The sequence below is a fragment of the Palaemon carinicauda genome, chromosome 39, assembly GCF_036898095.1.
Source record: "Palaemon carinicauda isolate YSFRI2023 chromosome 39, ASM3689809v2, whole genome shotgun sequence".
NCBI classification, from domain to species: Eukaryota; Metazoa; Arthropoda; class Malacostraca; order Decapoda; family Palaemonidae; genus Palaemon; species Palaemon carinicauda.
Genome location: NC_090763.1, coordinates 38,058,115 through 38,085,103, shown reverse-complemented (window position 1 = coordinate 38,085,103; position 26,989 = coordinate 38,058,115). Strand labels below are relative to the sequence as shown.

Below are 26,989 nucleotides of genomic sequence, written 5' to 3'. Positions count from 1 at the left end.
AATGATCTCAAAACATATCCCCTAAGGAAAGCTTAAAAGGCTAATAGCATTTCTAGGAATTCCAGCAGGTTACTATACAGGTATCTTCTAATGTTAACCAGGTTCCCAAGGTGATGTGGTTCCTCGGATGTGTGCCGCACAAAGAGGGGTGCAGTACACATATGTCTATGAACTGCAGGATCCCTTGAGGTAGGAGTCAGGTGGACCCCCAGGTGAGGTTCTCGTCATTTGCAAACAAGGGGAGAGATTTGTCAGAGATACACAACTCAGGATGATCGGTCATCATTCGATGACGACTTCTTAAGGAGACAAGTAGCATTGTTTGCAGGTATGGTTGCGGGAACTGCATTTGCTAAGAGAGAGAGAGAGCGTTGTACATGCTGATATTTCTTCTGACTGTTTGGTAGTTTTTGGCATGCACTACATCTCCGTAAGGAACGTGAATTTTCCCCCACAGTAGCAACGTGTGGCAATACTTCTTCCTGGTGAGGGACAGATTTTTCCATGAACCACTTCTCACTCCTAGAGAGAGAGAAAATTATCAGTAGATTATCCAGGAAAGGAGGCTTCCCCCCCCCCAACAGTGCACCCAGTTTCTGAAAGTATCTTTAATTCTTCCCGGTGAGGGATAGCTTTTGGTACAAACTCCATTAACAGGGGCGTAAGCACCTGGATCACACATCAAAACACCCTGTTCTCCCACACAGGAGTTAGAGTAGCAGCTTTTATCCTGCAGAAGGGTACACTTGGTTGATTTCCTACCAAGCAATGATAGCAGATTTGGTTTTGATGGACAGGTCAACCCCATGTTAAATTAGAGCATATGATATGCTGTCATAATACTGTAATCATCTGAAGTCATATTTTATTAATATTTTCTTACTGTATTTCATTTCTAGGTTCATTACAGTATTTTTGAAATCAGATTTAGGCTATATTAATTTTGAAATTTTATCTATATTTGGACGTTACTGTACGGTATTATATTTTTAAAATTTTTAGTTAATTTTTAAATCTGTATTTCCTTAGATATTATTGCATTTAAATTTTTTGTAAATTTCCTAATCTTTATATTTGTTAAGACATTATAAATTATTTTAATTTGTAGTTATTTTAATTTTTTTTTTACATTTTTATACCATTCAGGTTAAAGTCAAACACACTTTACTACATTTCAATTGGTTTATTAGGCACAACATACTGTATATAGTATATAAAATATATATGTGAATAATTTAATTTTTTTTAATATGAAACAATATAAAATAAAAAATAAAAAAAATTAGTGGCCATTAGCATCACTAGTGCTTGGCTGTGGATTGTCAGCATTACTAAATGCTGGGGTTGTGGGAGGTGTTGATATTTTCATAAATATGGTCTGCATTGTCTGTTTCTTCTTCTCCTCGTAAATTAAACGATATGGACGAAATGTGTCGTGTACCATCCGTTCAATCCTTCCAAATCGTTCAACATTTGGGTCCATTGCTTCAAAATGTGCAAGGAGTTTATTGAGTTGTGATAAACCCTCTGACAAACCCTTAGTGGTGAACATCCGTTGTGGCTCCTCCTTTTCCTTCTCTACTTCTCTCCTTTCTTCTTCCAATTCTATCAGCTCTTCATTCGTCAATTCTCTTGGTTGTTCTTCAAGCAACTCCTCGACATCTTCAATTTCACACTCCAGTGAAAGTTCTTTGGCCAGTTTCACTATTTTATGCCGTATCACTTCAAGTTCTTGTTCACTTTCAAATCCAGCTAAATCATTCACATATTGCTTAACACAATTTTTCCATATACCGTTCATACATTTTCCTGTCACACTTTCCCAGGCGGCAGCAATATTCTTGATACACTTAAGAATATTATACTGTTTCAAAAAATCATGCAATGATAGTTCTGGATCGGCCTCTATAGCGTCTAAGGCTTGAGCAAAGGTTGTTCGAAGGTAATTTGCCTTAAAGGCAGCAATTGAGCCTTGATCCATTGGTTGAATAAGTTTAGTTGTGTTTGGGGGTAAAAAAACCACTTTCACATCAGGATTAATATCAGTTAGGTAAGTTGGATGTTCAGGCTCATTATCCAGCAATAGTAAAATCTTGAACGGAATCCCTTGCTCTAAACAATTTTGACGCACCTGAGGAACAAAACAATTAATAAACCAGTCTTCAAACAATGCTTGTGTCATCCATGCCTTCTGGTTTGAACGAAAGTAGACTGGCAGTGTGTGCTTGCTAACGTTCCTGAACGCTCGCGGATTTTCGGAATGGTAAATGAGGAAAGGCTTCAGCTTGAATCCCGCAATGTTTCCGCCAAGCAAAAGCGTAAACCTATCCTTGTACGAATTAATCCCGGTCATGTGTTTTGATTTTTGGAAGTAAGTGCAAGCTGGCATTCGTTTCCAATATAAACCAGTTTCATCCACATTATAAATCTGCTCTGCCAAATAACCCTCATCCTTAATTATTTCATTTAGATCATCGACAAACTTGCGGGCTTCCTCCTCATTTGAACTTGCTGATTCTCCCGTGAATAGAATATTATGCAGTTGGAATCTTTTCTTAAATCTCTTGAACCAGCCAGTACTTGCCACAAACTCTTGACTGTAGTCCTCTCCGGCACGTTCACTCAACTTCTGAAATAAACCTCTAGCCTTTGTTTGCACAGTTAAAAGGCTTAATGGTATCTGTTTTTTTATTTGGTCTTCTATCCATACGTGTAGTACTTTTTCCATTTCATGGATAGGTCCAGTCCGTTGCTTTGTAATGATCGTTGAACGCAGGGGTGCTGAACCTTTGACAGCATCACGAATCCTATCCTTGTCCTTGAGAATGGTCGACACCGTGGAGTGTGATAACTTCATCTCACGTGCAATCAAACTTACTTTCTTTCCTTCATCGTGTTGCTTAATCACCATCATTTTGGTGATCAGATCAATTGCCTTTCTTTCCTTCTTGGCAGACTGAGAAGTAGACAGAGACAATTTCCTCTTGGACATTGTGGGGGTATTTTCAATGATAATTTGTAAGATAGGAATAACTCTACTATACTCTCACGGGTTACCAACTGTTTGTGCGTGGGCAACACGTTCAATTCGCCCAGTCGCGTTTCGCCAGAAATATGACGTCATCAGACAAACAGTACTTCTATGATGTGAATTTGACAGAGAAAGAACTTGCAAAATAAAATCACTTTCTATTTTTCCTACAAGAAATATTTTTTTAACAAAAATGTACTTTGTTACATCAGAGTTACTGCATAAATTTTTTTAGTTTTTAAATATGACTTTTTAAATATTTTTATATCTACAATGGATATGTTATCAATAACAGAAAATAATAATGGTAGTCTTAAGTCAATGACTACCTGTACCACACATACTAAAACATATGTTGGTCACTCCTGCAAGACTCATGGGTTTTCTTAAACTTCTTCGATGACGTCTTCTACTTGTTTCCTTTTAGAAGTTGCAGTGGAAAGACAATAGCAAAGATAAGATGAGGAGAAGGAACTTTAGTTAACCTTCTACTTGTTCATGAAGACCGATGACGATGCTCCCCGGAGGAAGAAACTACAGGGGACTCTTTGAAGAGACAACACTTCCAGATAATATGTTCTTACCACCTTTTTGGGGTCAGGAAGATGCTGTAGGGAAGATGGGCATTGCCTTCCCATTAACACTCGACGGTGGAAAAACTTCCTTCCTCCGATGGAGCACTATCAATGACTAAGGAACACCAACTTCCTTAGATTGCGTCATCATCGTCAGGCCACACTAGAGAGGGAATAAAAGGCAATAGATAAATTGACAAGCAGGAACAAGTTAGTATGTTGAGGATAAGTATGGGTTGTACAGAAAACTCATGCATTTACAGTTCATTAGGAAACTACTACATATCGTCTTCTTTCTTTAATATCCCTAAAACACAATTTTAGGCACATTTATCTAAATGTAAAAGCAAAAGATTAAAATAGGCAGATTATGAAGCACCAAAGCAGTACATTTATACTGTAATTAACAGGAGCCAAACTCAAATGACGGTAGCTCTACTTGGCGGGGGAGTGGTGCCCACACCTTCACCCGCCAGCAAATACAATTGCCTCCTTAAAAGCTTAAAAGACTGCTTCCAGCTTCACTGAATTCATATGCCTATTAAAAGGCAATGGTTTGTATGTATTGAACATATGTGCTAGGATTATGAAATTCTTAGAAAAATGCAAATTTTATTTGAAATCTTACATGGCTGCAATTTATAAACATTTTATTTCTTTGCAGTGTTTGGACATGAAACGGGTGAATGCAATGACGATGAAACCTTTTAGTTTGGCTGTGAAGCAAACCTCTTTATTCGTACGGTAATACTGTATATTTTTTAGCAGCTTTATAGGACGTGCTGAAGGATAACAAAGAATATATATTTTTAATACTTTATTTATATCAGGAAACTAGACCCTTGATGTAGAGTTTAGGTTAAGAATTTGTTGCAAGAATGAACTTTTATATATATATATATATAAAAAAAACACAATGTTACAAATCTGGTGCTGAACAGATTGTAATTTATGAACATTGTTAATTTGTTGTACTGTACTGTATTAAATTTATTATAAGCAAGAATTATTACAAAAACAACAGTTTTAAGCATGTAAAATTACTAAATACTGTAGTAAATGCTGTTATTCTTATGTGATATTTTTCTTGATACTTCACTTAACCTTTCAGTAGTTTGATTAAATTTGCTTGAAAATAATGCATACAATGTAGTGCTTTTAAGCATTTTTGTAAAGCTTTGTACTGTACATAGTGACTGGTAATGTGATTATATGAAAACTATTGAATATTTATTTTGAATTCAACAAAAAGTTTCTTTTCATGGATTCTGGTTTTCAATAGCATTTAATCTTTAAAATGTATAGATCTTGGCTTCCTCTTATAGCACCCTCTGCTGTATATAGCAATGTTACTTTAAGTGACAAATTTATTCTCTTAGAGTAACTATTGAAGAAGAGTTATTGGTACAATTGAAAATTTAAATGTACCTACATCAGACGTTGATATTGTTTTAGTAGTGTAAGGTTGTTAATTTGTTAGTCAGAGAAATGAACCTTGAATATACTGTTTTTAATTTCTTTAAACTTGTGTTTACTAATAAATAATTACTAAAAGAAAAAATGTGATTAAAATAAAATTTGTGAAAGTCAAATATCATTTCAAAGTTGGTGATCATTATCTTAGTCTTGCCATTCATCCACCAAGTATGTTGTTTGAATTAATGAAATTTAAAAGATTACTTCTAAAACTAAATGAAAAGGAAAGCTGTACTGTATGCTTGAACTCATGAAAATATACCTATCCTCTTGTCTTTCAGTCGAAGCTTTAATCATTCACTTTACATATCTAGCTTGAAATAAATTTATAATAATCAACGCTCTTGATGAAAGTATACAATAGTTTTAAGACATTTGTTCATTTATGTCTTGCCTCAACTTTATATATAATGACTATTACATTAAGAAGAAGAAAAGGAGTTACAAGCATTGAAAAATCATCAATTTACAACCGACATACGCACCTTATCGTAAATTGTGAGAAAAAATTTCATGTCAAACCAATGATAATGGTTAGGATTAAAATCTTTTTTGTATGAAACCATAAAAGATCAGTTTAAAATGTTATGAATTTGAAAAATGGATATTTTAAAATGTGTTTTAGGGGAGATATAGTGACATAGCAGTTTATATCACAAATTGAATCTTGATGTGTTCATGCATTTTTGTAATCTCTCATGTAAAATCTCAAAGACTACAATATATTAAGTAATTATCACTACTGCAGTTTTACGGGAATAAAAATTTTTAGAAAAAGTTATCAGTGGTGAATTGTAAATAGTTTATGTATGGATATTTCTTTGACAATTATATGAAAGCGCTGTGAACAAACTATTATTAGATTAAATCTGAAAGCACACTTGTACATATCTGTGATTTGTATGTAAAACTGATTCAAAAAGTCCATTTTATACTAGGTGAAAGAATTTATTAAAATGTAAATTGAGTTTTTTATATGCGATGTTTAAGTATACCTTTTGAGCATTTAAACTATTAGAAATACACTAAAATTACAAGTGAACTTATTCTTCATCGAGTAGAAGTGATTAAGTCTTATTATACATATGAAGTGGATGACAATTTATGGTGTACGATTGAGTAAAGGTTGGTACAGTAGATATCATTAAAATGACAATTAAAAGACTGCTCACTATACATCCAATGTTTTACTTTTATAAGCTCTGGATATTTACTAATCACATTCTTCAACTATTAATTTTTCTTTGTGAGCATGAATGTTAAGAATGAAGGCAGTCCAACTCTGCATCATAATGATGTTGAAAACAAACTAAACTTTAAAGCAGCATAGTTAAGCTGCAATTTGTTATAACTTTTTGCACCAAGAGATAAATGGCTATAAACCATTGCTTCACGTGCCAAAATTGTTGTATATTGGTGCTAGTATCCTTAATATTAAGTTTTAGTGCTTTACTTGCTTAAATTTTACCTGTCTGTATGGACAGAGCAGGAAATATCTTAACCTATTCTCTTATCTAGATCCGTGTCCAGTTACTTTTAAACGAGTCGATGTTAATGTTCTGAAATATGATACCATGTATAGGATAATCTTAACCTCAAGAATTAAAATGATAATTGCTCATGTGTAATATAGTTTTACAGATAGATAACGGACTATTAGACCTTTTTGATTCCACGTACAAATCTAGACTGTAACATCTCAGTTTTTGTAAATTAAGATTTATGCATACTTGACCCAGCAATAAATTTGCCTTACATATGTATAGTTATGTAGCATTCTGTAAAATAGTAAATACTTCTTCCAGGTATTTGATTAGCATATTTATATTTATTTTCATTGTTAGAAAACTTGATGATACTGTATTTTTCCTTCTAGTTAAAAGGAGGCAAACCTTTTAAAAACTAATATATGCATTTTTTCAATACAGAATTTCTTGTATTTCAAGTCTATTTCTATCAATAAAAATTTTATCAAATGAAACTTAGGCTCTTTGGAAAGTTTTGTTGTCCTTTTTGTGTTTTGTGTTGAATAAACCACCTCCTTTAAATGTGTGTTTTATTGCTTGCAATGTTTTACCATGGAATATTCTATACTTAAGGCACCATTTATTTCTTGTAATGTATTAAACTACTGTATATTGAATATTTACCTACCTACATGAGTAAACTTTAAGACTTTTCATCTATTGCTTGAATTTTGTATAAACAAAACTTGAGAGACTTCATACTCACATATAAAAACAAAGGCTTTATATAACAGCTGATGCTGCCATGAATACTCCTCATAAAGGCATCATTTATTCATTTCATATAAGGATATTCCATATCCCGGATGTGAAACCTGAGAACTTTGTTTTCATTTCTCTAGTAAATTCTCTTCCGCTACCTGACAAAAAAAAAAAGGTCGACTTTAGAATCTTTTATCAAAAATATATTTAAAAGAAATTAAGTAACTGAAAAGAAAAATCATAAATTTAAAGATAATTTGTTTTTTCCTAACTACAGTATACAAACTTGAGTCTTCAACTTAGGAGTATATCTAAAGTTTTATGAAGTAATTATAATTGCTGCCAGGTGGAAGGTAGGCCCTGACCACTTTCTACGAGAGCAACCCTCACTTTGACCTTAACACTGGATTTGCAAGGTGACTGAGACAGGCAATATAACTTAAAAGGACTCTGGTTAGTATAGATAGGAAAAATACAGATAACCATCGTCCTTTAATAGGAGACATCATTAAGGGGAGGAGGAAGTCCCTTATAACCAAACTGGCTAGTTTAAGCCAGGATATGTCAATGCACTTTGGCCTTGTAGAAGAGCAAAAGTGATAAACCCTGTCAACCTCCTAATGACCTGAGCATTTAGACATGTTCCCCTACTTGGAAACATCTGTGAATAGCATGATCTCTGGAGGTGGGGAGTCAAAGGGATCTTTCTTACGTAACCATTCAATTACCAGGCCCGATTATGCTGTATTTTTAGTTCTATTGAATCCAGAAGGAAGGGGAATTACTGGCTGATGGCCAGTGATGATTCCAACAGCACTGGAGTAACCGCTGGTGGAGGAACCCCTGTAGAACGAGTTATCTAACAACGAAAGATATCCCAGAAGATGATATCACTATCGAGCAGGAATTTCCTGGTCATGGAGAAATGGCTGAGCTACCTATATGTTGGCCGACAGAAACGTTTCATGTGTCCACCAACATACTCGGGTACTATATCCTCTGCTTAGCCATGAGATTGGGCTTACCAATTGAACACTTCTTATATCTGGACAAAAAGAGAGCTGTCTGTGTTGGTCCTGGAACATTGTTTCCTGGAGGGAGAAAAGACAAGTCAATTGTTGAGAAATCACATAGGCGAATCTTGTTTACGTAGGCACAAGAAGAGGAGAACATGAACACTTGTGGACAGTAGACAGTCCGAAGCACTGAGCTTTGATCAGATATATGGCCCTAGGGAATACTTCCAGTAGGACCAAAGGACTGGTACTGTATTTAGAAGTACTGATCCTTCAAGTCCCCCTAAACAAAAGCATGAAGCCTTCTTTACTGAAGGGACACCATACAGTATGGATATTACTTTATTTCAACAAGATAATTTTGGTTACATATGACGACTTTATGATAACCAATACACTGAAATATTAGATTCAATTTGCATTCATTTTGAATAGTGTCTAGGAAGGGGAAAAACATATGTCCCCAGGCCCCAGTTGACTTATTCCTAGGAAGAGTCATCTGTAAAGGCCTGGATAATGGTCTCGCAATACTTCAAGCACAATCTTCTCTAACATTCATTCAGGATGCAGTGGCCCACTGATTAGCTGGCTGCAGAACCAGGAAGGGCCCGGCTGGCTACCTAAGAGGACTAAGTCTCTGAATACCTCTAATGTGCTTCAGGATTATCAAATCCCAGTAAAGTATACAGTATGATTTCATCATCCAGTATTTCAAACAGGAAGTTGTTTGGAGGATGTCATTACAAGCAACTTCCATGGTAGCAGAATTCAGGGCTGAAAACAATGCATCCTTGTGCTAGTCTTTCAGCGGGTCCCTGCTGTCAGCATTGGAATCGATGAATCAATCCAGTGGAGAAAGGTTTACCTTATTTGGCACACAGGATTTGTTGTTGAGAGAGTGCGAGGCAAGATTTACTAAAAACGACTGGAGCTGGAGCATGAGGAGTTCCTCGGACCAGAGAAAAAAGACTTGATCCTAACAAAGTTTCACGAGGAAGAACCAAAGACAATACCATAAGTACAAGTTAGACCTTTGAGGTATGCTGAAGCACCAAACAATGGGAGTTAGCCCACCCTCGATAGCTGTCACAGTTGGCCCCGGAGGTCAATGAACATACAAATGAATGCAAAGACCTAGGTGATTGTAGACGGTCGGTCTCAAAAATCTCCATAAGTATTGGAGTAAAATTGGGTCCCACAGGATCAATGATTTTCTCAACCTTATTAGAAAAATCTTCCATCCCCTTAAAGTATTCCCAGACCGATTCAAGAACAGAACGAGTCGATCCCCTTTAGAGGAAGCAAAACGATCAAGCACTGTCTGGGCTCCCCTTCAAAGACTGATTTACAGCTGACTCTCTTGCCCTCAGAGGGTAATTGAGTGCTTTAGTTTTTGGAGAGCGTGGCATCTAGCAGTGCATAGTTGTTCTACGCGAGTGCCTGTCCTTAGTTAGATAAAATAGCGTGAGCATGATGTGGTATCTCTGTCTTGGTACATCCACTAAGCTCAGACATGAGAAGTTGCCTGTTCCGATTCCTTATCGCACGACTGAGGTGGAAAGTCATGGCTCCGATAATCTCTGAGCATGGGAAGAGCTCATGTTGTAGACCTATCTCTGTGTTTGAAGATCTCTGTTGTGAGTAGATCTCAAAGCATTGAAGGATTCTGGCTTGTTGGAAGATCTCTAGACTAGGAATGCTGGGATAGAACAAGTGACAGTTGAACTAGTTACCTGGTGACTAAAAATTAACGACCATTCGATGAAGCAGCCCGAGTTACAGATCATGTGACCAATGATCACACAGGGTGGATCCCATAGAAAGGAAGTCTCCACAAAGTTAAGAGGTATACTATACCCTTCTTCTCTGGAAGATCTAATTACTATAAATAATAGCAGGAGATCAACATGATTCGTAGAGGACACTGTAGGCGGCTCATAAAGAGGCCAGGCCAAACTTCCAATTCTCCTCAGGGGTGAAGTCTCTATAAAGTTGAGTTATACCTTTCTGCAATACAATTACCATAAGTAAAAGTAAGCAATCTAAGAGAACCGCTAGAGAACAGAACAGGTGGCTCATAAAGAGGCAAGGCTGTTCGTTCAAATGCAAAAAGGAGAATGTTTGCCAAGGGTGAAGAGTTATGAACATCAAGTGTTACTTAATATATCGTAGTATATCATCAAATACAGTACTAAAGAAATTGAGGCACACTTATTTGCATTAGGGTGAAAACCCAGGGCAGGCTTCAAGTCAAATCAAGATCATAATCCACTTCAGAGTTCCTTCTAGCAAATAATGTTGAGAAATAATTAGGCCTGAGGCTAGAACCAGCATGTGTCCTGTGAGAGCTGACAGTTAGATTATTTGTTGTGCTGCCACCATAATGCCTATTGAGAGGGTGTCCAAAGGCTTGAATGTGCCCGTGTTAAGGTAAATGTCCGAAGGTAGGTTTTCCCTTCCATCCACCATCTTGAGGACATGTTCTATTGCATAGTTCCACGGAACGCTGAAGGTGCCGAAAACCCACATGTATCATGTGCTCGAGGGGGCGCCCCCAGCGACGCTTCTCCTGAGGATATCGAGGTTCTTATGATAGGTTCCCTTAATCAGAGAGAGATTGAGATAGTATTTCTGAACACATTCTTTAGCAGCATCCAAAACTCGCTATCATAGTGGTCTTGGGGACTAGCAATATCAAGTAGTTTTGCACAAAAATCATGTGCTCGAGGGAGGGTTCCAAGTGACGCTTCCTCTGAGGATGCTTATGTACTTCTGATAGTCTTTATTACTAAGAGTGAAGTGTCACTGACTACTTTCTTCCGGAGCAGCCAGAGCTCATGAACAAAAAAGGGAGCAATATGTCCTGGTTATCTGTTCTATCCAAAAGACTCGCACTGCTCTACGGGACAGAGTAACTAGTGTGATCAAGAACTTCATTGAGAGACAATATTGTGAGAGTTAACCCATGATATTTTCTAACCAGAGTCTGGAGTGTTCATTGAACCAGAAAGGTGGCAGATCCACTGATTCGTCATGTTTTAGGGAAGGGGTCCCTGGTGACTCTTCCCCTGAAAAGAGTGTCCATGTTAGGCCTTAATGAACAGGATGGCATATTCAGGATGAAGAACTTCCCTTCTCATCTGAGGGTGCCAAAAGCAGTGAATACATTGAATACATAGTTTTCAATATTAAACTTACCCGATAATCATGTAGCTGTCAACTCCGTTGCCCGACAGAATTCTATGGAGGGATACGCCAGCTATCACAATACTAGAAGGGGGTGTACTTACCAGCGCCACCTGTGGCCAGGTACTCAAGTACTTCTTGTTGACACCTCCTCAATTATTCCTCTGTCGTGCTTCCGGCAAGACGTTCTGGGATACGCTTATGTTCTTGGAGTATTTTCACGACTTTGGTGAAGTATTTCTCTTTGATTTCGGCTGTCGCTTTACTGGAAACTTCTATATTAGCTTAGTTAGCTTTTGGAATTAATTTGATTAATTATGGTGTCGAAGAGAGTATGAACTCTCTTTCACCTTTCAATGGCCGACCCTTCCCTTAGACGGAAGTGTTGGTGTCTAAGAGAGTATAGACTCTCTTTCTTAATTTTGTAACAAAAGTTATAGATTTATTTTATATCTCTCCGCCTCTTATAGGCCTCTTCGATTAACTTCCTTTTATTATAAACTTATTAAAATTAATTTTTATATTTGTTTATATTCGACCTTCCTAATAGTAGGCGGTCTTTTCTTGGTACCGAAGTTAATTAACATTGAGCCCGTCATTTCGGTTTTACCTGTTAACATATTATGCTATTTTAATGTCTTTGAAAGAATTTCTTTGATAGTCTAGTACTGTTTTCAAAGTTGAACTAACGTTTTGTTTTGTCTCTGCAGTTGTTGACGTTCAGAACGTTCAACTTGCACTCTATCGTTACGATAGAGATAGAGTTTTCACGGTTTCACGTTGCAGTAAGAGTAACCGTGTCTAGCGTTTTGTTCATTCTTTCTTAACTTAATGGTTTTGATCCTAATAAAGGAACTTTTCATTTTGGGAAATATTTCAGTTTTTTCCTTTAACAATAATATGTTTTAACGATATATATGATTGGGCTCTTCTCTCAGGTTCTAAGTCAAGAGAGAGAGAGAGAGAGAGAGAGAGAGAGAGAGATAGAGACGGAGGGAGAAAGAGGAGAATAAACGTTTCATTCAAGCCTGCCAGGCGTACGAATAACGTTGTTATTGTTTTCCCTCTTCTCCCTAGTCTCTTTAGGGGAAGAAGGTAAACGTTTCTAGAGTGATCTAGTGTTTAGTCTCTTTCCAGCCACTGAATTATTTATCTTTCATTAGATTTTTCTGTTACATTGTAATTCTGTTTTCGCAATTACTAACTTTTGAGAAAGGATAGAATTGCGTGTTTCAGGTACAAACCACTTAAAGTTTCGAGTTCAGTGAAATAAGTGCAAACAGAAAATCAAAGTGATAAGTGATTAGCGCAAAGTTCAGTGTTGTGCGTGAGGGTACTTCTGTGCGCGCCAGTCGTCCTCCCAGTCCGGGACCTCTTGCAAGCTCCCAAGCCCAGGGGAGAAGCAATGTCGAAGGGCAGAAGGGTTCAGCAGCCCTTGATCGGCGCACAGAAGTATCCTCGGTGGTTGTGGGCGTGTCTTACCGAGACCGTCACTCCCACCCGCAGACGATTGAGCCCTTATTTTGCTCGTCTGCAGAAGAAATTTAGGGGAGAAAACGCTGGTCTCAGGTCTCAAGACCTCTTAAACGTAAAGTCCAGACCTATGCCAGACGTACGAAGTTAGAGTTCAACAACCCGGATGCAGTCATTGGGTTAGCTCTGACTCTCCTCAGTCATCAGTTGAATGCACTCCGCCTAAGAGGAGTAAGGTTCTGCCACAACAGAGCTCGACTGTTAAGGCTTTACCTCAGCCTACTGTAGTTTCTGCCGACCCCAAGTGGACTCTACTACAGTCCATGCAAGCACTGCTTTCGGACTTGATGCGTGAGTGTCGGGCTGAGAGTGTTGCGCCTCCGCCTCCGCCTACACTCGCTCCGCCTGATCGCAGTTCCACCTGCCAGGCGTACGATGTTGAGCCACGTTCTGAGTTTGCTGTTCCCAGTGGTGTTCAGCCTCCGCCTTCCTTAAGGCAACTTTTACAATGGGATCAGGAGGATTATACCTCTCTTCCTCCGCCGCCACTTGCTGCTCCACCAGTGATGCAACACTCGGTTGAGGTACAACAACCTCTCCCGTCCATGAGTCAGTCTCCTCAGCTCTCGCTGCAGCGAGCTCAACCCTCCTCAAGGCAAGCACCTCAACACCTTAGCCTTGCGCCTCAGGAGCCTCAACTTGCGAGATTTTTACTGCGTTCTGCGCAGCCACTACCTTTTCGCTCTCAGCTCACACCGCAGGAACCTCAACTCGTTCCTCAGGAACTTGCTACTGCGCATCCGCCAACCACTCAGCAAGCGCTCCCTTGAGTTCAGCCACTCATGCCAGGAGTCAGCCTCCTCCACCCATGAGCCTACCTTCTGCTGATCAGCCTTTGCAGACTGAGCCTCAGGTGTTCCCTCAACAGAGTCTTGAAGAGGAAACCACAACTATTGTTGTTCCAGCTCGTTCTGACTCTGCTGTTCAGCATACCTTACCTCCATTTTCAAACCTATGATAATGGAGGTTATTTGTATTACTTATAAAAATATATTTGTATTCCTGGCAATATATTTTTAACAATATCGCAAAATATGGCAAAAATATGAATCATGAGTTATGAATGTAAGGTATATATTATATTGATATTAAAACCTCATGCATAGCCTCTTATGGTCTTTTATTTAAGCATAACATGCTTCCAGGGAAGGTAATGGTTCCACTTCAGTCGCTAATCCCGTCTGTTACCACACCTGCTCCCATAGACCTTGAGCTGTGTTACAAGACATGCAGTCCAAGCTTAGTCCTTGTTAGAGGATTTTTTGTTTACGGAGTCAATGTGTCACGGGGAAGACGTTCAACAACCAACAGAAGTGACTTGTTGTGACGCAGTGCGGCAACCTCAGCAACCCGATAAGGAGTTTGTCTGTACGACCCAGACAGTCTAGACAGATTCGGGTTGTCACTGTACTTCCTCGCTTGCCCATGATTGACAGTTCACAGACTGTGCAGCAGTACCATGATCTTGTGTCCGGCTCCATCAGACGACTGGCTTTTAAGAGCTCCCACAAGTCGTCGCTGTCTGGAGATTTTCAAATGGACTATGGATCTGACCAAGGAACTGGGCCTCCTGGTCAATTTTGAGGAGTCTCAGCTCGTCCCATCCCAGACCATTGTCTCCTTGGGTATGGATCTTCAGAGTCGAGCTTTTCGGACTTTTCCGTCGGCCCCAAGGATCTTCCAAGCCCTAGAATGCATCCAGAGCATGCTGAGAAGGAACCGATGCTCAGTCAGGTAGTGGATGAGTCTAACAGGGACACTTTCATCGCTGGCCCTGTTCATCGTGTTAGGGAGACTCCACCTCCCCCCCCCTTCAGTATCATCTAGCTGCTCACTGGATAAAGGACATGACGCTAGAGACGGTCTCAGTCCTGTTTCCGAAGAGAGGAGGTCTTCTCTCGCGTGGTGTAAGAACAGCTTTCTTCTCAAGGAAGTCTACCTTTGGCTGTTCAGAAACACAACCGCCGTCTCCTCTCGGACGCATCAGACACGGGCTGGGGTGCGACTTTGGACGGACAAGAATGCTCGGGAACTTGGAATCAGGAGCAAAGGACACTTCACATCAATTGCAAGGAGTTGTTGGCGGTTATTCTGGCCTTGATAAACTTCAAGTCCCTCCAGCTTAACAAAGTGGTGGAGGTGGACTCTGACAACACCACAGCCCTGGCTTATATCTTCAAGCAGGGAGGGACTCTTTCGTGGAAGTTGTTCTAGATCGCAAGGGACCTACTCATCTGGTCTAAAGATCGAAAGCTTACTGGTAACGAGGTTCATTCAGGGCGGTATGAATGTCATGGCAGATCACCTCAGACGGAAGGGTCAGGTCATCCCCACAGAGTGGACCCTTCTCAAGAATGTTTGCAGCAGACTTTGGGCCCTGTGGGGTCAGCCAACCATAGATCTGTTCACTACCTCGATAACCTAGAGACTCCTGTTGTATTGTTCTCCGATTCCAGACCCAGCAGCAGTTCACGTGGATGCTTTTCTGCTGGATTGGTTCCATCTCGACCTGTATGCATTCCCGCCGTTCAAGATTGTCAACAGGGTACTTCAGAAGTTCTCCTCTCACAAAGGGACACGGCTGACGTTGGTTGGCTCCGCTCTGGCCCGCGAGAGAATGGTTCTTAGAGGTACTGCAATGGCTGGTCGACATTCCCAGGACTCTTCCTCTAGGAGTGAACCTTCTAAGTCTACCTCACGTAAAGAAGGTACACCAATCCTCCACGCTCTTCGTCTGACTGCCTTCAGACTTTCGAAAGACTCTCAAGAGCTAGGGGCTTTTCGAAGGAAGCAGCCAGAGCGATTGCCAAAGCAAGGAGAACATCCACTCTCAGTATCTATCAGTCTATAGGGGAAGTCTTCCGTAGCTGGTACAAGACCAATGCAGTTTCCTCAACCAGTACCACTGTAACCCAGATTGCTGACTTCCTGTTATATCTAAGGATAGTAAGATCCCTTTCAGCTCCTACGATCAAGGGTTACAGAAGTATGTTGGCAGCGGTTTTCCGCCACAGAGGCTTGGATCTTTCCACCAACAAAGATCTACAGGACCTCCCTAGGTCTTTTGAGACCTCAAAGGAACGTCGGTTGTCCACTCCAGGCTGGAATCTAGACGTGGTCCTAAGGTTCCTTATGTCATCAAGATTTGAACCTCTCCAATCAGCCTCTTTTTAGGACCTCACATTAAAAACTCTTTTCCTCGTGTGCTTGACAACAGCTAAAAGAGTAAGTGAGATCCACGCCTTCAGCAGGATCATTGTTTTCACATCTGAAACGGCTACATGTTCCTTGCAGCTCGGTTTTTGCTAAACGAGCTTCCTTCACGTCCTTGGCCTAAGTCGTTCGAGATCCCAAGCCTGTCCAACTTGGTGGGGAATGGTCTGAAGAGAGTACTTTGCCCAGTTAGAGCTCTTAGGTACTATCTAAAAAGGTCTTAACCTTTACAAGGACAATCAGAAGCCTTATAGTGTGCTATCAAGAAACCTTCTTTTCCAAGTTCTAAGAACTCAGTTTCTTACTATTCAGGCTTCTGATTAGAGAAACACATTCTCATCTGAAGGAAGAAGACCTTGCTTTGCTGAAGGTAAGGACACATGAAGTGGGAGCTGTGGCTACTTCAGTGGCCTTCAAACAGAGCCATTCTCTGCAGAGTGTTATGGATGCAACCTATTGGAGAAGCAAGTCAGTGTTCGCATCATTCTATCTCAAAGATGTCCAGTCTCTTTACGAGTACTGCTACACCCTGGGACCATTCGTAGCAACGAATGCAGTAGTAGGCGAGGGCTCAGCCACTACATTCCCATAATCCCATAACCTTTTAACCTTTCTCTTGAATACTTTTTATGGGTTGTACGGTCGGCTAAGAAGCCTTCCACATCCTTGTTGATTTGGCGGGTGGTCAATTCTTTCTTGAGAAGCGCCGAGGTTAAAGGTTGTGATGAGGTCCTTTAGTATGGGTTGCAGCCCTGTATACTTTAGCACCTTTGAGTTGATTCAGCCTCCCAAGAGGAACGCTGCGCTCAGTAAGGAAGACGATCTTATTAAAGGCAGAGTAACGGTTCAAGTCGACTTCCTTACCAGGTACTTATTATTTCATTGTTATTGTGGATAACTGATTATATGAAATACGGGATACTTAGCTATCCTTTAATCTTGTACACTGGTTTTCACCCACCCCCCTGGGTGTGAATCAGCTACATGATTATCGGGTAAGTTTAATATTGAAAAATGTTATTTTTATTAGTAAAATAAATTTTTGAATATACTTACCCGATAATCATGATTTAATCGACCCTCCCTTCCTCCCCATAGAGAACCAGTGGACCGAGGAATAATTGAGGAGGTGTCAACAAGAAGTACTTGAGTACCTGGCCACAGGTGGCGCTGGTAAGTACACCCCCTTCTAGTATTGTGATAGCTGGCGTATCCCTCCATAGAATTCTGTCGGGCAACGGAGTTGACAGCTACATGATTATCGGGTAAGTATATTCAAAAATTTATTTTACTAATAAAAATAACATTATTCCTGGGCAGAGGGGTCGTAGTAATCTGTTCATACGTGGACTTCTTGAGAAGCAAGCTCCTGAAAAGGTCCAAAAGAAATTCACCGGATCTGGTTCTCATTATCAAAATAATACAAAAACCCCAAAAATATAGTATTTTCTGAATTGGGTATCAGGAACACAGGACCCCGTAAGTAGGCTTATTTTACTTGGCTGGTAGTTAAGTAAAGTCGAAGGAGAGGGTAGTCAGATCCTTGACTTAAGCCCTTCTGTCCGGGATCGTAAGGATAATGTTAGGAGATAATAAAGCCCTTCTTCCTAACTCAATAGTAGGGGGGGGTTATTCCTATGGGACAGATTCACCCTCCAGAAACCTTGCTAACGAGAGCATCAATAGTTCGTTCGGGGAGGAGAGTTCTACAGTAGTTATCACATACAAGGACCTGCTTCAAGATCTAGAACTAGATCTGAACCTCAACAATTGAGACAGGATCTGTCTTCAAAATTATCAAACAGTCCTTAATCAAGGGGACGCGGTCTAGGAACGCTCCCTACTATAGAATAACCCCTAGTACGGGTTCTATTATGACCAGAACAGTTCTTGTTTGCGGACTAACAATTCCCAGGGAAGACGCCAGTTAGATTCCTATGTGACGAGTCAAGCAAACTCATTGCGAAACACTTAATAGGGAAGACACCAGTTAGATTCCTATGTGATGTGTCAAGCACACTCACTGCGACTAGTCTAAGAGTGATTGGGCATTCCCCTTTATTCAGTCCAGCAATCTTCTTGGGTTTATCATGAGAAGTTCCAGACCCGTTGGCCGTATATGAATTCAGGATCCCGTGCTTGAATCTGAATCCTGTCTCCCAGCTTTTCATCAGTGACAGGTTTCTTGAAAGGAGAACCTGTCATATTTTCTGGGTGATGAATGACTCCGAATAATTGTAGCTTGAGGCGTCTCTGAAACCAACATAGAGGTTCCAAGAGGGTTTACCCCTGTTGGGTCAGTGCCGACGCTCACAGCGGGGGCCACTGTAGATTAACTAAAGTCCAGTTGTCGAGGTTATAAGGATTACATAATTCATCTTGAACGTCCTTCCTTTCTCTAGCCGTAAACATATTAAGGCATGATAAGGAAGCAGAGAGAAGCCTGGGGAATTTTTTCCAGCTCAGCATGTTCAGCCAAAGTATGGGTTTCCTTTCCTAGATTTGGTCTATTACGAGTGAAAGATTGATTGACTGAAAGGCCTCTGCATCGTCTTCAATGCGGGCCTCATCTATGCTTCTTAGTAACGTTGACTTTTAAGTCAGACTGGAGTTCCGTTATAGGCGCAGGGTAGGAAGTTTCTTTCCCATCTTTATCTTCTAAGATTCATGAAGGGGAATCCCCTGAGCAGACGATCATCCTATACCGATCATTTGTGTCCATGGGTTCATAGTTTAGGCCACCACCTGGACTTTTTTGGGATAATGTCTAAACCCTGATGCATTGCGGAGAAAATTTCTCACGAATAAAACTAGCATATGATCTGCCCTTGCAGGAAATATCCTGGGATAAGTTATAAGCTCGTCTTTTTTTCATGTGCAGAATAGTTGACACGCGCTGAGATGGTGGCGCATACAGATTTGACTAACTGAACGATGATCTTGCTAGAATCTTGATAAACGGTAGTTTCAGTGGATATTCTACTCAACTTCCCCAGCCTAGGTAAGGAAGGACAGGGTAAATTAAAAGGAATGCACAGTTCTGGGAACCTTTGGGGTGTGGATGCAGCTGATGCAGTCTGACCACCCTTATTATGAGCCTCTAAAGATCTCTGTAGATGGAGACCTAAGCTTAGGGGCCCCATAGTTACAGTGAACCCTCGTTTATCGCGGTAGATAGGTTCCAGACGCGGCCGCGATAGGTGAAAATCCGCGAAGTAGTGACACCATATTTACCTATTTATTCAACATGTATATTCAGACTTTTAAAACCTTCTCTTGTACGTAGTACTGTTAACAAACTACCCTTTGATGTACAGAACACTTAATGCATGTACTACAGTACCCTAAACTAAAACAGGCACAAATATTAAAGGCAATTTTATATCATGCATTTCCTAAACACGCTAAAAAGCACGTTAAAAAATGGCAACCAATGTTTTGTTTACATTTATCTCTGATAATAATGAAGAAACAAACTGGAGGTAGAGCTTTGCTTATTACCCAGACATATTTCCCATACTATTCCCTTAGAACTACATCACATCTTCCTACTTTAGATATATATATATATATATATATTTATATATATAAGTACAGTAGAATTGTCATTGACTTTTATCTTCCTTCGTGGCCGAATGGGTTAGTCACTGTCTATATAAGCTTGCCGACCAGGGTTCGATTCCCGGCCGGAGCCAAGCTCTTGTCTTTGTGAGATTTCGCCTGGGGCTCTGATCCCGAGGTCGTTAAGAGAATCCAGACATTAATATATCAAAATATATATGGCTTATTTGAATATGAAAAACACGTAAAAATGTGCAAAATTTATCATGTATATATATATATATATATATATATATATATATATATATATATATATATATATATATATATATATTATATATATATATATATATATATATATATATATATATATATATATATATATATATATATATATATATATATATATATATATATATATACACATATACATACCTACATATATACATACATACATATATACATAAATACATGCATACATATATATGTATATATGTTACTGTATATACAGTATATGGGTTATGGAAAAAATCCGCGAAGTGGTGAATCCGCGATGGTCGAACCGCGAAGTAGCGAGGGTTCACTGTACAGCATAAGGCAAACTTGGTATGTGAGAACGCGTTGGGAATTGCAAACTTTCCTCTTCCAAGGTTGCCTCATGACTTAGGGGGAGGGGTTTCTCAACTCTTGAGTACTTCCAAAGGGAGCGTCTTGTTGAACACCCCTGTTCATTTTCCATAATTATGGTTGATGCGCTAGGACCTGGCTCAAGGCAGGAATCTTTCACCATTGCCAGATCAGTCTCACTGTGTGTAATCGACACTCTTCTGGATGTGTGTCATTTGTAAATGAAGTTTCAGGGAAATCTCGACATGCAAAACAGAAGGGAGGTTCTCGTCGCCAAGAATGAGATTTGTCTCTGATTCCCATTGGGAGCAGATGCTGTGACGTTAAAATCTTGTTAAGTTTCCTGCAACGAGAAAAATACAGAACTTCTCCTATTGGGAGGGAGTCAACTCGCAACAGCATTTACATGGAGATTCCCTTGAACATCTCTTGTCTAGGAAAGAGGGACAAAGAGGATGTCTGTCTATGTCTGCCCCATTCATATGGATGCCACAAGAGTTGCTATCCCGTCCAGGGCAAAAATGTAAAAACAATATTTGAGATTTATGATTTCAGTTGGATTTGTGTTTGTATCTCAGAATGTTTGTAAATTGAGGACCTTCTCAAGTACTGTACAATGATTGGATTATTGGAATCTAAATGAGAGGAGGGCGACAGTTGATGAACAGGACACAACACCTGGAACGAAAGACTTCTACCATCCAGGGATCTACCAAATAGAACTGCCACCTTGTCCAACAACTTGACAAGCATCTCCCCACAAGTGGTATGATAGGAATGCCTTCCCTAACGGGAACCTCGCAGACCTCGATTCCACCTTGTCTCCTGTACCTAAAGTGATCAGCCTATACTGTTGAGGCTGCTTAGGTGGAAGGAGGGTCTTGGGCATTATGGGAGCCAAAAGAGCAGGTTTGGATGAAGCAGCTCTTCGGAACAAGGTGGCTTTGCTCACTTTCTCCCATTTTTTTTACTTCTTCAGGAGGGAACAGGGTTGAGCATTGCATCAGCTGGATGTTACGCAAAATCAATGCATCCCAAGAGGCCATCTGATGAACGAACTTGTTAACAGTAGCATCCCGACGTTTGAGAAAGCAATTGACCCATAAGAACGAACACTGGTGGAAAGAACTTAAACGGACATATTCTTCGTACTGTTTTCTCTTCTTGGAATCGCAGAGATTCTACGAAACCACAAAGTAGGAAACTGTGCCTGACCAGTGGTTCAACCAAGGCCGACATGACAGCAGATCACAAGTTCAACACCTTGGTTACCAACTTCTCACTGGATATCACCGTGGTCAAAGTACCCACATCCGAATGAAGAGGCAACAGATTAAGATGAACCCCTTTTGTAACATGAAATTTCCATTGTTTTAAAAGGGCTGGGGGTAACAATTTCAACGACCTCGCAGCTTTAAGGGAGTCGTTAGGTGCAGACACCTGTTGCGCAACCCTCAAGATAGTATCCACAGCTTGACAGGACCACGGTAATACCATCTAATGCCTAGAGCTATGAGGTTCCAGTGAGAAAACATTAATTGATGTCCTAGCTTTTATAAGATGCCAAAAACTTTATTAAGAACAATGATTCCTCTCCCAGTTTTGTAGCTGGAGATTTTAACAGATGAATACCTGGTTTATCAGTTGCATTAGTTCATGATAGTCAACGAGAGCAGGAGAAGAGTTATCCGGAGATGACAGTCGTTCACGCTTATTAGGGGCTTGAGCTGTAGTGTCCTCCGACTTCACTAGGGGACGACAATTTTTACAACGTTCCGGTATATCTTTCCTCTCTCTCCGGACTTCTGGAACAGGAATAGGATATGAAGAATAAGATATGGGGTCATCCTATACCGTTAAGTCATCACAAAAACCACTTCAAGATAATGGGATATGGACCTACGTAAACGTTTCACATCTTCCCACATCTTTCCCATTTTGAATCAGTGGAACATCAAAAGTTCAAACTTGCAGCAAATGTTTTTTATGTTGAGCAGGCTGACATAAGTACTTTTATTGTTTATACATGAAAAATGTTTTAATATTGTTAATGTTTATTTACTTATTTCCTTTCCTCACTGGGCTATTTTTCCCTGTTGGAGCATCTTGCTTTTCCAACTAGGGTTGTAGCTTAGCCAGTAATAATAATAATAATAATAATAACTGCTGTGTCCTATAACAGGGACAAGTCGATACTCCACAGGAGCCCTATGTGGATTTGGAATACTGAACTAAGATGCCGCTTCTCATATTGTGAGCACATCTGTCGGATTTGGGCTTAGATCGCTGCCTGACAGAACACTGAGGTAGGGCAACGACTTCCAAGTCCGGAGGAACAGCCACATCCACAGGTTGACGGCTGAGGCAAGCTGGTGTGAATCCTGAGGTCACGAACAGTGAAGGAGGCAGTGTGCTCCCTCGAATTGCAGATTGGCGGACACACATCTCTCTCCCCATAATAGTGTGTGGAACAGTGAACGCATATCGTGCACCCATACTTTGTGGAATGGCGGATAGGTCAATCATCTTTCACCTTCATGTTGCTACCATGCACACCATGACACAGATTTTGACGATTACCGTTACCCTTATCCTTCGTAAAATCCTGTCAGTCAATCGTGTGAAGGATCCAGAGACCACGAGGCGTAATGAAAAGTGTAGGCTTCCTTGCTGATGATAACGAACATAAAGGCGAGTGTGGGCACTCTGGTGAGGCCTTCATTGACTGTACTAGCGATTTATGTAGCAAATAGCCAGAAAACTAACTGAATGAGTCTTGATCAGTTTCTAATAGCTGATTGTAGGAGGCTAAAATGCAAGAAGGTGAAGGTAATAGCACAACAGAGACAAGAAGAATCTGATGTACAGGGATATTTCCTACACGGACACAAAGGATGAGGATCGATGTCTGAACGGCTCCTGTACATTCCACATTGACGAACATCTACACACAAACAAGTCTTCACTACATAAACTTGCTTCACACTCTACTGAAACAATTGAAAAACCAGTTAACACAAAGAAAGAACACTTCAACAGCCAAATAGGCTGCATACACCAAACAGTGGAGCAGTCAGAATTACAATGGGATGCCCAGTGCACGCCAAAGCCTGTCTACCCAACACTATAGTCGAGAGTAGCTACCATACTGGTTGCCAGATCCATCTCCAGCTCATGCTAGACGTAACCCATTTAAACGAAAAAGGTTTGCTTTCTCGTAGGAACAAATCGCATTTGGGGTTACAAGAAATTTTGTATTTCAAAGACCAAGATATGGCACCATCGTTCCTTATCTTTTTAACTGCAAAGTTATATTTTCTAGAAAACAAAATTTTGAGCCATGGAAAATACTCTTTTTAATCAAGAACAACCTCAATCACAACAAAGATAATCAGAGTATAGAGGATAGCCTCAGATATACAACTATGAACAATAAAGTAAAGCATTTAGGTTAAGGTACTGTAAGGGCACAGTGTCCAGGGAGGAGGGGTCAAATGCCCTGTGTGATTAGATTAGGTTATGTTGTATTCCTGTTAGTTTCCCTGGTGAGATTTGGCCTTTCTGGAATGAAAATACATCTCCTGAGATTTGGCCTTTCTGGAATGAAAATACATCTCCTTTGGAACTTAAAATAAGTTGTTATAAGGGGGAACTGCACTTATTCATTTGCAATAAAATTTATGCATAACGAAGTATTTCTAAAAAACACTGCCAAGATGTTATGAATATATTACGAGTTTCATAACGTATCCAAGGTGTTTTAAGGTTAACATTTACCAGTTTTGCTAAGCTCGTTAACCTTTCAAGTCTATCAGTGCTTTTTCATCTGCCCCAACTGCTCTGTCCTATCATTCTGCTATGCAAATGACAGGGGAGGAGGGTTAGAAGGGACATAGCCTCGCCAGCAAGTAAGGACATGACAATCTTATGTCAGAGTAATGGTGCCTTAGGCTATGACATACCCCACTGATTTCATCATAATTTAACCACAACAGCACCTATCCGTAAAACTACATTCATACCAAACACTCTGTTTTAATGTTATGAAATTTATGGAGCTGGTAATCTACTTTGTGACCAAAACTATCAATAGAGAACTATGAACACTCAGCACATTCAGGATACAGTACATCAAGCGGAGCCTTTGTATATCAGCGGCCAGTTCCTACAGTGTGCATTAAAAATGGACCCTAACTAACCTAAACTTCCCTCCTTAACCTAACCTACAAGCTGTATCCTTATCGACTTACCTAATGGGGGGGAAAAACGCACCCTGTGACCCCCCCTTACACTGCCGTATTCTAAGTTATACATAATAATACATACAGGTGGCCGATATCGTACATACACCCCCGACTTACCTAATGGGGGGACTAACGCACCCTGTGATCCCCCTTGCACTGCAGTATTCTAAGTTAGACATAATAATACATACAGGTGGCGGCTATCGTACATATACCCCCTACTTACCTAATGGGGGTTCTAACGCACCCTGTGACCCCCCCCCCTACACTGCAGTATTCTAAGTTAGACATAATAATACATACAGGTGGCAGCTATCGTACATACAACCCCTACTTACCTAATGGGGGGACTAATGCACCCCTGTAACCCCACTTATACTGCCATATTCTTAGTCAGCAGTCATCATACATACAGGTGGCAGCTATCATACATGCAACCCCATTAATCCTATCAAAAATCTTTGTAATGTGGCTCTTTTCGGTTGATAGTGCTACCGCTTTGTGCTAGCCTAGTATATATAAGAAATACACCTGTGCACCGTTCACATATACTTAGCGGTAGATACCAATATCCCACGAGAAAACAACTGCTTCCTTTATCAATCAATTAAAGTAGTTGGGGCTTATAAGAGCTAAACATCATAATTAAACGTGTTAAAAGTGTCATAAATACCGTAGCTATAAAAGGGAGATTACCAATGTTTAGATTAAATTGGTGACTGCAATGCGGAATAATAGTTTGATGGACATAAATCAAAATTTTGGAGCTACAAGACTATAATGGAGTCATTCCATGTTCATAATTCCATTATCTTACCATTTACAGATTGTTTCCTGTTTTCTAGTAGTTGACAAAATTATTAGAACGTAAACAAACTAGAAATTTGAAATCTTTGTCTTGAGTAGTAGTAGTAGTAGTAGTATCATTCCTATGAAACGGCTCATCAGAGCATTACATTTTCTTGTGATTGAGCTTTATTATTATTATTATTATTATTATTATTATTAGTTTTATTATTACTATTATTATTGGTATTAGTATTATTATTAGTAGTAGTATATATGATCAGCACCCAAAGTAGGACCAGGGAGGGGCAGGCAATGGATGCTAATGATTCAGCAGGTAGACCTATTGGCTCTCTCAATCATCCCATCCTTAGCTCACAAGGATGGTGAGGCTGCAGACACTACAAGAAACTATCGAGTTTGAGAAAGACTCCCATCCAGCATTCGCCAAGCAGGGACGTTTGTAATAGGTCACCAGAATCATATTATGCAATATGATTCTGTCACAAAAGTAATAGGTTTGTTATTAACACACAACACTGTCTACAGGTATTAATTTGCAAATTAGGTACATAATAAACGGATTTTGAGCGAAGCGAAAAATCTATTTTTGGGTGAGATAGCCATGACGTCCTGATGGAAGGTTCCTTCAGTAGCTTCCTAGGGTATATTTAACTACAGTGGATATTCCCAGAGAATTAAACTAAAGGTTATCACAGAATTCTAACTTCTGGTGCGAGTACCCTAAAGGTTTCCCTCTAGGATACCGTATATCAACAGGGGACGCATGTATTAACACGCCACATAGCTATCTGCACCCCATATAGAGTTAACACTTCGATATGGAAAGGTGGCTGAGTAACTGAGGAGCCGTTCCAAAGTTACTCTCATCCGTGGCTACTTTTGGTACTCGAGACGTAAACAAACGGACGCCATTGCTAAATGACGTCACGTCCGTCCTCATCCTGAGCTCAGCTTCTACCAATCTCCGCGATACAGTAGGTCCGGGAGGGGCCTGAAAGGCTGAACTAGAATAGACGGGAGGGTCCATCAGGACGTCATGGCTATCTCACCCAAAAATAGATTTTTCGCTTCGCTCAAAATCCGTTTTTTGGGCTCAAGCCATGACGTCCTGATGGAAGTGTACCAGAGAATTAATGTATCGTAGATTTTTTACCTCTTTTAATCCAAGTGCCAAGGGCTTCAAACAGTATTATAGAACATGTCCTTACCAGAGAGTCCATGGTAAACTAGCTTCCCGCCCCCCTGGCAGGGAAGTCCTGGTGGACAATAGGACATTTCGAAGCGATCATTGAAGAGCTACTCACCCGGTGGAGAGATCACGCTGGACTCGGAGACAAGACAAAGGTTAATATTCGGGTAGGAATATTATCAAGCATAGATACGTATATAACATAACTACTATTCCCCCTGGAGGAGAGATCATGCTGGTCTCGGAGACAGGACAAAGGTTAATATTCGGATAGGAATATTATCAAGGCATGAGTGAGTA

General features: G+C 40.1%; 2 protein-coding genes across 7 annotated transcripts in view; one reads left to right on the top strand and one right to left on the bottom strand.

The window, feature by feature from the left end:
• The window catches only part of CLIP-190 (Cytoplasmic linker protein 190), a 120,930-nt gene extending 116,425 nt beyond the window's left edge, over positions 1–4,505 (top strand). For all 4 annotated transcript variants that reach the window (XM_068362791.1, XM_068362789.1, XM_068362788.1 and 1 more), the window contains one exon: positions 4,271–4,505. In XM_068362791.1, the coding sequence (XP_068218892.1) occupies positions 4,271–4,317 (47 nt within the window). In that variant the 3' untranslated portion in view covers positions 4,318–4,505. The remainder of the gene's footprint in view (positions 1–4,270) is intronic.
• On the bottom strand, positions 1,178–25,613 carry LOC137631130 (tigger transposable element-derived protein 1-like). Of its 3 annotated transcripts, none has more exons than XM_068362792.1 (3): positions 25,508–25,613; positions 7,315–7,468; positions 1,178–3,769 (listed from the first exon to the last, which is right to left on the bottom strand). In XM_068362792.1, the coding sequence occupies exon 3, from the start codon at positions 2,990–2,992 to the stop codon at positions 1,283–1,285; it is 1,710 nt and encodes a 569-aa protein (XP_068218893.1). In that variant the 5' UTR covers positions 2,993–3,769; positions 7,315–7,468; positions 25,508–25,613; the 3' UTR covers positions 1,178–1,282. The 3 variants fall into 3 exon arrangements, with proteins under 3 accessions (XP_068218893.1, XP_068218894.1, XP_068218895.1); XM_068362793.1 differs by lacking the exon at positions 25,508–25,613 and adding an exon at positions 25,387–25,468; XM_068362794.1 differs by lacking the exon at positions 7,315–7,468 and having other exon boundaries at positions 25,508–25,584.
• Positions 25,614–26,989: the final 1,376 nt, after the last annotated feature.